Source organism: Mus caroli, unplaced genomic scaffold, assembly GCF_978045245.1.
Source record: "Mus caroli unplaced genomic scaffold, Mus_caroli_1 scaffold_1, whole genome shotgun sequence".
NCBI lineage: Eukaryota > Metazoa > Chordata > Mammalia > Rodentia > Muridae > Mus > Mus caroli.
In genome coordinates this window covers 142,436,590-142,447,534 of record NW_028227256.1, presented here as the reverse complement: position 1 = coordinate 142,447,534, position 10,945 = coordinate 142,436,590, and the positions used below count along the sequence as shown (strand labels likewise).

The window sequence follows — 10,945 nt, the reverse complement described above, 5'->3', positions numbered from 1 at the left end:
TCTGACCTCAGTGAGAGAAGCAGCACCTAACACTAGAGACACTTGAGGCCCCAGGTAGTGGGGAGGTCTGGTTTAGTGGGAGTGGGTGTGGGTGGGAACATACTCTTGGAGACAGGGGAGAAGGAATGGAATGAGGAACAGTTGGAGAGCATATGTGGATGGGGATAATGACTGGACTATGAAACAAAATTTAAAAAATAATAAATAAAATAAAAGATATATAAACATACAGCTGTAGTAACAGTAGTCATATGTTTCATTGACCTCTAGACTTGTTTGTGCTGCACACATACAAGTTTGTGCCTCTTGACCTACACCTCTACATTTAGCTTTCTCATTTTCCCAGTCTCTTTCCTAGAAGACATTATTTTTGTCACCCAAGTTTCAATTTTTTGGACTACTTTTAGATTCTACATATAAAGGATATCACACTATATTTTTCTTTTAGCATCTGACTCTTTTAGAACAGGATCCTCCTACTCTTTCCATTTTCTTTCACATGGCAAGTATTTAAAAGTGGAATCATACTCTATTCTTTTGGGGGGTGTGCAACAAACTTTATTGATGGTATTCAAGAGAGTACAGAGAGCTCTTTAGGCCCCTCCTGTTGATGGGGGTTTAGGATGGAAATTGTTAGGGAGATGGTCAATGTTCGGGGCCGAGTTGGGATAAGGACTCCAAAGCAACCGAGGGTCTCTCTCTTGCTGTCATTGTCCTTGCTGGGGTGGGTGGTCTATTGTTTCTTACTCCTTGGAGGCCATGTAGGCCATGAGGTCCACCACCCTGTTGCTGTAGCCATATTCATTGTCATAACAGGAAGTAAGCTTCACAAAGTTGTCATTGAGAGCAATGCCAGCCCCAGCATCAAAGGTGGAAGAGTGAGGGTTGCTGCTGAAGTTGCAGGAGACAACCTGGTCCTCAGTGTAGCCCAGAATGCCCTTCAGTGGGTCCTCAGATGCCTGCTTCACCACCTTCTTGATGTCTTCATATTTGGCAGGTTTCTCCAGGAGGCATGTCAGATCCACAATGGATATATTAGGGGTACAAACATAGAAGGCCATGCCAGTGAGCTTCCTATAGAGCTCTGGGATGACCTTGCCCACAGCCTTGGCAACACCAATGGAGGCAGGGATGATGTTCTGGGCAGCTCCATGGCCATCACGCCACAGCTTTCCAGAGGGGCCATCCACAGTCTTCTGAGTGGCTGTGATGGCATGAACCGTGGTCATGAGTCCTTCCACGATGACAAAGTTGTCATGGATGACCTTGGCCAGGGGGAATTAAGCAGTTGTTGGTGGAGGATGCATTGCCAACAATCTTGAGTGAGTTGTCATATTTCTCATGGTTCACACCCATAACAAACATTGGCAGAAGGGACAGAGATAATGATCATTTGGGCTCCAGTCTTCAAGTGGGCCCTCGCCTTCTCCATGGTGGTGAAGATGCCAGTAGACTTCTCGACATACTCAGCACCGGCCTCACCACATTTGATGTTAGCATGGTCTCGCTCCTGGAAGATGGTGATAGGCTTCCTTGTCGATGACAAACTTCCCATTCTCAGTCTTGACTGTGCTGTTGAATTTGCCATGGGTGGAGTCATACTGGAACATGTAGACCATGTAGTTAAGGTCTATGGAGGGGTCATTGGTGGCAACAATCTCCACTATGTCAAGTGTAGAGCAGATGGCAGCCCTGATAACCAGGCGCCCAATATGGCCATATCCGTTCACACCGACCTTCACCATTTTGTCTATGGGATGAGGCTGGCACTGCACAAGAAAATGCCACTGTCTCTGGAAAAGGGAGGAGCAGAGAGCCCATACTCTATTCTATTGCATCTATTGTACTACAGTTTCTTTACCCATTCATCTGTCAACGGACACTTAAGTGGTTTTTTTATATCCTGGCTATTGTAAATAATATTGCTCTCAATATGAGAACAAAATAATTGACTTGGGCACTGAATTAATGTTTTAAATATACAGATTCAAGAGAAATTGTTGCAGCATCTGACTGTCCTGGCTTTGTTTTTCAAGCTATCTTCTCTATTCATTTCCATAGTGATAATTCTACTTCCTATTTCCAGCAATATAGTAGGACTCCTTTTTGCTCCATATTCCAATTTTGAAAAATCACTATCTATGGTATTTTTAATAATCAAGACTCTAAAAGAGGTGAGATGATAGTTTGTAATTTTGAATAATATTTCTCTAATGATTTGTTGGAGAGAACAGCTTTTGATGTCTGTCAGTTGTATGATTTCTTGAGGAAATATCTATTTATATGCTTGTTTATAAGGTGAGTTATTTATAGGATACTTTGTTTTCTAGGTATTTATTGGAACGAGTTACTATAATAGCTTGAATATTCATCAAATATATATTTATATTACAGCATATAAAATAGCATATGATTAGAAAAATCAAAATAAATATACACACATATATTCATCTATCTATATTTATATAGACTTCGAGCCTTTAAAATGATAGATGAATCATTGTAATTCAAGGGAACTCAAGGAAAGAAAACCCTAGACCAAAGTGTGGACACTATGCCCCTTCTTAGAATTGGGAACAAAACACCCATGGAAGGAGTTACAGAGACAAAGTTTGGAGCTGTGATGAAAGGATGGACCATCTAGAGACTGCCATATCCAAGGATCCATCCCATAATCAGCTTCCAAACGCTGACACCATTGCATACACTAGCAAGATTTTGCTGAAAGGACCCAGATATAGCTGTCTCTTGTGAGACTATGCCGGGGCCTAACAAACACAGAAGTGGATGCTCACAGTCAGCTATTGGATGGATCACAGGGCTCCCAATGGAGAAGCTAGAGAAAGTACCCAAGGAGTTAAAGGGATCTGCAACCCTATAGGGGGAACAACATGATGAACTAACCAGTACCCCGGAGCTCTTGTCTCTAGCTGCATATGTATCGAAAGATGGCCTAGTCGGCCATCACTGGAAAGAGAGGCCCATTGGACTTGCAAACTTTATATGCCCCAATACAGGGGAGTGCCAGGGCCAAAAGAATGGGAATGGGTGGGTAGGGAAGTGGGGGGGGTATGGGGGACTTTTGGGATAGCATTGGAAATGTAATTGAGGAAAATACGTAATAAAAAATATTAAAAATTAAAAAAAGAAAACCCTATAACTCTGTGTCCACATACATACCATAGTATTTAAATTTTAAAACAAACATAAAATCATTTAGGAAAAAATTGATGATTCATTATAGAATTTTTATTAAGAAAATTTAATCAATAGGTAATATTCTTTTTATAGTTAAAGAAAACTCCTAAATCTTCCATAGTGTAGAATATCAACTTCAGATACAGTGTAATTATGTGCCCACTCTGAAACTCATGTCAGTATTTAGCTGAGTCTATACTTGAATCATTGTAGAGCTGTGGCTCATCTCAACCTCAAAACATCCCTGGCTTAACCTCCCAAACTCTAAGATTACAGTTGTTGGACTTAATATTCAGATTGAGATGCTAAGATCATCATTAGGTGACTGACACTACATGATAATTAGATTGTGTAGTATATCTTTTAGAGCAGAATAACGTAGTACTTTGAGAATTCCAGTTAGTGTCCATTGGTTCTTTCTTTTATCAGTTTTGTGCCAGAGGCCAGAAAGATTGATCTAATACACCCTTGGCTGTCTGCCACCAGATTGTAAATCCCATAATCCTTATTTTAATACATGGTATCTGGCTTCAGGTTATAATGTTGGGAAATAAACTAATATAAGCTCCATATAGTTTAACTGGTGAATTCTACTTAATGTTTATGGAATAAAGTATATGACAGGATGATTATATCTTTAATATAACAATGGAGAAAGAATTCTAGTCATATCTTAACAGAATAGCACCATCCTAATAATAAGAGTCAATAATGACAGACAAAAATAAATCTAAAGACCATTATTTTCATAAAACCACAATGCACAGTATATTTTACAATCAAATCCAACAAGTACAAAATAGATGTAATCTATAAAATGTGATTATCAATTTACTCAGTGCTGGTTCAGTTATTGTTTGAGTGCTTTTGAAATGTATTTTTGAATGTTTGCCACTTTTAGTGCTCTAGATCACTTTGTATAACTCTGGGAATGACCTGATTTGATTAAGTTCTTTGTTTTTCCTAACATGATGAATGTTAGCATTTCCTAAAATGCACAGGTATCTGGAGTTTGGTATCATTACACTTTTATTGCTACTATCATTTTAAAAACCCATATGTTTTTCTGGAAGATAAATTGCTTCATTTGTTTTTTAGTAGTTAAAAGTATTTAATATTGGTTCCGGGACTCCGTGGAACTTAGGAACTTAGTCTGCACAGGTGAGAGTGTGCACCACAGAAGCTGACAGCTTCTGTGACCTGCCAAAGCAACACAGCTTCTCGGAAAGGTCCTGTTTTGGGCCTTCATCTTCGGCCAGGAGGAGGTCCAAACGCCAGATATCTGTGCACCTTCCCTGTAAGAGGAGAGCTTGCCAGCAGTGAGTGCTCTGACCACTGAAACTCAGAGGAGAGAGCCTGTTTCCCAGGTCTGTTGATAGACGGTAACAGAATCACCAGAAGAACAATCTCTAAACAGAGACAACTATAACAACTAACTCCACAGATTACCAGATGGCGAAAGGTAAACATAAGGGACACTTTGCCCCTTCTTAGAATTGGGAACAAAACACCCATGGAAGGAGTTACAGAGACAAAATTTGGAGCTGTGACAAAAGAATGGACCATCTAGTGATTGCCATATCCAGGGATCCATCACATGATCAGCTTCCAAACGCTGACACCATTGCATACACTAGCAAGATTTTGCTGAAAGGACCCAGATATAGCTGTCTCTTGTGAGACTATGCCAGGGCCTAGCAAACACAGAAGTGGATGCTCACAGTCACTATTGAATGGATCACAGGGCCCCTATTGGAGGAGCTAGAGAAAGCACCCAATGAACTAAAGGGAACTGCAACCCTATAGTGGAACAACAATATGAACTAACCAGTATCCCGGAGCTCTTGTCTCTAGCTGCATATGTATCAAAAGATGGCCTATTTGGCCATCACTGGAAAGAGAGGCCCATAGGACTTGCAAACTTTATATGCCCCAGTACAGGGGAACGCCAGGGCCAAAAAGGGGGAGTGGGTGGGTAAGGGAGTGGGGGGTGGGTGGGTATGGGGGACTTTTGGGATAGCATTGGAAATGTAAATGAGGAAAATACCTAATTTAAAAGTGAAAAAAAAAGTATTTAATATCAAAACTCAAGGTATATAATTCAATTTATTACACAGTTCAAAATTTATATGTTCATCTTCTCTTTGTAGGAAACCTGTATTAATGTTATCTAAAGTGGTAGAAATTTATTTATAGGTAATACCAAGTCAATTTAACACCAGGAACTGTTAAATTATAAGTGTTGTAAGTGTCTCATCAGTCCTGTATGTTTGAAGATCTGTGCAACAGAGCAATGGTTCCTCATTTTGGGTATCAGTCAATGTTATTGTGACCTTGGGCATGTTCCTCATCAAAGGGAATTTCCTAGCTAATGACATTTTTACTCTAAGTTGAGAAATATGTGTTTCTCCTTTGACTTAATTAAATTTCTCAGTTCCCAAAATGTCAGGTAAACATCTGTCAGTGCTTACATTCAAAATGAGATATTATGGTTTATAGATCAAATCCAAAACAAAAGCAAACAAGCAAATAAACAAAAAATAAAGCAACACAGAACTGAACAATAGAGAGCAAAGGAAAAAAGTGTTCAACAGGTAATGATAACCTATAAAAAGAAAATTTGGAGGAAATGCTGCCACAATCACAGAGAACATTTGCGTGACTGGTTTTGAATAATATTCTTCTGAGCTTATTTAGGATCATACATATATGAATAAGATCTATAATCTGCATAGTGTAAATCCTGAAATTTTCTATAGCATGGCATAAAGGAGGAAAGTTAGGATATTTTTACCTAGTATAACTTACAATATTTCATGTACTAGAATATGTTTATGATAATGAAATAATACATATTTTTTATTTCTTTAAGTATTAGTCCATCACTAAAAGTATACAAAATTCTATCTGAATTTTAATGTTGTAACATATGACATAAGTTATTAGTATTATAAAATTATAATTACATTATAAAAACTAATATAAAAATAATATTTATATAAGCATATACATGCAAAAAAACATAATAAATTCAAATATAAAACCAGTAGAGATTCTGTTTTGTTTTAATCAAAGAGTATTAATGGGGGAAGATTATTGTTATTACCTGTTTTCATTCTAAAAATGCAGAAAAAAATGTTAGCAAGTGCATATCACATCTAAATTACTGTCTTAGGTTTTCTATTAATGTGAAGATAAACCATGACCACAGAAACTGTTATAAAGAACAATATTTCATTGAGGCTTGTGTACAGATTCAGAGGTTTAGCCCACTATCATCATGAGGGGAAATATGGTGGCACAAATTAAATCATCCTACTGGAGAAGAAACCAAAATGTCCACATCTGGATCAGTAGGCAGGAAGAAGAGAGAGAGACACTGGGCCTGGTTTGAGCATTTGAAACCTCAAAGACCACCCCAGTGACATAATTCCTTCATCACATCCACTCCAGCAATTCAATGTTTCTATGGTGAATAACATTTGGAACTTATTTTCATGGCTTTATAGATTTTTATAAAGTTATTTTAGTGAAATATCTATTCAAGTATTCTGTCTATTATTTTCATGTTTTGTGAATTATGGTGCTCTAAGAATTCATTATATGTTGGAGACAATTCTATTTTCATATGTGTGGACAATATTTCATCTATCCACTGTACCTTGTCTTTTCCTTAATGGAGGCACAGGAAATGATCAACATTATAAATTTGAAATTAAAGAGTCTTCTTATAAGTGTTTATATATTATGGGAATTACTGTCTTGATATAGGTAAAAAAAAAAGTACAGGAAAAAATTTAAAAGTACAGAAATAAATATATACAAACTACATTCTTAATGGGATTTTATCCATGTCTTCTTTACTAGTAAAATGATCTGATACTACCAATTTTCTTCAAAACACACTAATTTCCCCAACTTTCTGATAGTTTGTTGAGTCATCTTCACTACTTTCACTTTTTTCCCCTTAGTTTTCTATTGTATAGATGTTCATGGAACGTTCAGAGATTCTCCTTTTGAAGGTGTTAAAAACCAGCAGGTTTCCCATGCTTCAGTAGATGGTTCAACACCCATGCACAAATGGACAGCATTAATGGTCTTGCTAAGATCATTTGCCCTGATACAGGCGAATGCTAGGGCCAGGAGGCAGGAATGTGTGGGTTGGGGAGCAGGGTGGGGGAAGGGTATAGGGTACTTTCAGGATGACATGTGAAATGTAAATGAAGAAAATTCTAATAAAAAATGAAAAAAATTGTAAAAAGCATGAACTTGGGAGTGGGCATATTCAGAAGATATTGAGGTGAGTTTGGGCAGTGACTTGATTAGGGAAATAGTAATCATTTTTTCTATACTTTTATAAATTAGCAAGCATGCAGAAAGTCATTTTAAAAGAAAAATATTCTTCCAGGAGTTAATTGAAGTTCATGATATTGAGGAAGAGCAATATTACAATGAAGTTTTTCATGGTTTCACAATTGGATAGAGATTTAAGCCACGGTTCTGTTATACACATTGATGTATTTTCCTATGGTAATTCACAAATATTTTTAGGAAGGATAATTTCATTGTGATTTTTAACAAGATTGTTTCTATTTAAGATAGTACTATATTCTGTGTCGTGAACTTTATTTTAATCTGAGAGTTAATAAAAGCATTCTTATATCTTGGCTTTTTATTACCACTATCTGTTAATCTTACCTGGAGTTGTGCTTTTGAAAAATTCTGCGTGTATAAAGGTATGTGGGTTCCCATACTTTGCTTCTGCCATCTATGCACGTTGGGAGGAAGTCTAACTTATTCCAGATGCTGCCAATAGGAAGAGGAAGATGACAGCAAACCCTCTTGTTTTAAGGAAATGGCTGCTCTCTTTCTTCTCATTTTTTTCTATTCTTCTATTTTCATCTATTATGACTGATGTTTATTTGCTACAGTTTCTATAAACTTTCTTTTTGTAGTGTGGATATTCATATTAATAAAACTAAATACCCAGAAAGTTTTCCATATTCATTTAATTATATATTCCTGTGTGTGTGTGTGTGTGTGTGTGTGTGTGTGTGTGTGTTTGCATGTGATACATGCATGCTAGTGCCTCCACATTGAGTATAGAAGAGAGTGTTCAATTTTATGGTTATGGAATAACAGGTGATTGTTAGGAACTCATATTGAGTACTACGTACAATCTCAAGTCTTTTGGAAGAGCAAAAGAAGGATATTAAGTTTTAAGATATCTCTCCAGTCTCACAATAAGCTTTTTCTTTAAGAAATTTTCGTCTCTTATACAGACATACATTGGTATGGTTATAAGTCTCTGATTCTCAAATACTAAATAAATTTTCAAATACTTATATACTTATAGAAAATTATATAAAAACATGTGTACACTCTGGTAAGGTGAAGTATGTATATGTTCAAGTTCTATGAAGTTTTAAATTAAAGCATAATTTTTCAAAAGTATACATTTTAAAATATAGGAGTAAATAATCATGATATGTATAGGTTCATATAAATCTGTTCTTATTATACTACCATTGTGCACTTAAAAGTTCTGAAAATTAGCTAATAAATAATGTTGTTCAAATGTGCATAGTGAGTAAATCTTGGAAGTCGGAGATACTGTATCTCAGGAGCATAATGAAATAATTCTTATTGTGTCCTCACATAACATTGGTACACTTAATTTAACCTTGTATATATTTTTACAAAACATAGAATTTCTCTAATATAAATAATATTGTTCTGGGGAGAGGAGATGTCTCAGTGGGTAAAGGCACTTTCCATCCAAGCAAGAGAACTTCACTTCAGTTCCTGGAACCCATATGAAGGTGGACAGAAAGAACTGACTCCACCACTTTTCCTACATACACATGCGTGCATTGCATCACATGTTTACTTACACATAAATCACAAACACAGAATAAAAGTAATGTTTCAATTAACAGAACGTAGATGTGCATTTCTGCATGCTCTTTGTGAGACCACAAAGCTCTTTCCTGATCTCACAAAGGGCATGGAAGATTGTACTGAATGAGGAAAAAGTCAGATGAATACTAGCATCAGTACATTGTTCTCTGTACTTTACTGGGGCTCAATGTTAAAAGCTCCCACAAGCTACTGATGCCCCGATTTCCCAGTTATGATGGATGGTAACACTATAACTTCAAACTAGGAGCTAAATAAGACTTTTATCCATTGGTGCTGGAGCCACAGTTGCCGAGCTGAGGCCATGCTCCTGATGCTTGCCCATCGCCCCGCATCGTATGCTAGTGGTCTCAAAAGATTCAAAGTCCAAAATGGCAATCTTCAAGGACCAGATGATTGTGAATCTTCTTAAGGAAGAACAGGTTCCCCAGAACAAGATTTCAGTTGCTGGGGTTGGTGCTGTTGGCATGGCTTGTGTCATCAGTATCTTATGGAAGGATTTGGCAGATGAGCTTGACCTTGCTGAAGTCATGGAAGACAAGCTAAAGGGAGAGATGAAGGATCTCCAGCATGGCAGACTTTTTCCTTAAAACACCGAAACTAGTCTTTAGCAAAGACAATTATGTAACTGCAAACTCCAAGCTGGTCGTCATCACAACAGGGGCCATCAGCAAGAGGGAGAGATCCGACTCAACCTGGTCCAGTGAAACGTGAATCTCTTCAAGTTCATCATTCCGGACATTATGAAGTACAGTCCACACTGCAAGCTTCTTATTGTCTTGAATCCAGTGGATATATTGACCTACGTGGCTTGGAAAATCAGTTGCTTTCCCAAAAGCTGAGTTATTGAAAGTTGCACTCTGGATTCAGCTTGGTTCCATTACCTAATGAGAGAAAGGCTGGGGGTTCACCTGCTGAGCTGTCACGGATGGGTCCTGGGAGAACCTGGCTACTCCAGTGTGCCTGTGTGCAGTGGTGTGAACATTTGCCAGCATCTCCTTGAAGTCTCTGAACCCAGAACCGGGCACTTATGCAGACAAGGAGAGTGGAAGGAGGTTCACAAGCAAGTGGTTGACAGTGTGTAGGAGGTGATCAAGCTGAAAGGTGACACATCCTGGGCCATTGGCCTTTCTATGGCAGACTTGGCTGCGACCAAAATGAGAACCTTAGGTGGATGCATCCTGTTTCCACCATGATCAAATGTCTCAATGGGATCAGTGATGATGTTTTCCTCAGTGTTGCATGTATCCTGGGACAAAATGAAATCTCAGATGTTGTAAAGGTGACACTGACTGCTGAGGAAGAGGGCCTCCTGAAGAAGATTGCAGATACCCTCTGGGAAACCCAGAAGGAGCTGCAATCCTAAAGTTTTCCCAGTGTCCTAGCACTTTACTGTCCAGGCTGTAGCAGCGCTTGTATGGAGACCACACACTTCTCAAGGCATGCAAGTGTACTGAGTCTGTTTGGTGTTAAGCATCTGTAGCTGGGCATAGTGCCTGTCCTGGAGTTCAGTTGATACATTCAGTGTCACTGCTTTGGGGAACACTGATTTTCTTTTTTGTACAAGGTATCAGTTGCAAATGACTTCTTGGTTAGTGATAAGACTTTGTTTAATTTACTCTTCTCCATGGGATGTTATCTCCTTTGAACTTGTACTTCTCTTTCAAGTTAACCGTGTATCAACCTGGCTGTACCCTCAAGAAACTCTTTCTTTAGAGACATTAACCACGTCTGGATTTTCCAAACTTTGTCCTGTCTTGCAAATAGATCCCAGAACCTTAAGGAAGGGAGTTTGGTAATTGCATCCCATTAAACCTGCCCCAAAATT

The 10,945-nt window shown here is 38.0% G+C and overlaps 1 protein-coding gene and 1 pseudogene across 1 annotated transcript; one reads left to right on the top strand and one right to left on the bottom strand.

Moving 5' to 3' along the window:
* Window positions 1-743: 743 nt before the first annotated feature.
* On the bottom strand, window positions 744-1,745 carry LOC110304593 (glyceraldehyde-3-phosphate dehydrogenase-like). The gene is made up of 2 exons (XM_085831169.1): window positions 1,545-1,745; window positions 744-959 (listed from the first exon to the last, which is right to left on the bottom strand). The coding sequence occupies exons 1-2, from the start codon at window positions 1,743-1,745 to the stop codon at window positions 744-746; spliced, it is 417 nt and encodes a 138-aa protein (XP_085687295.1).
* Window positions 1,746-9,470: 7,725 nt separating this feature from the next.
* LOC110298334 (L-lactate dehydrogenase A chain pseudogene) lies at window positions 9,471-10,483 on the top strand (annotated as a pseudogene).
* Window positions 10,484-10,945: the final 462 nt, after the last annotated feature.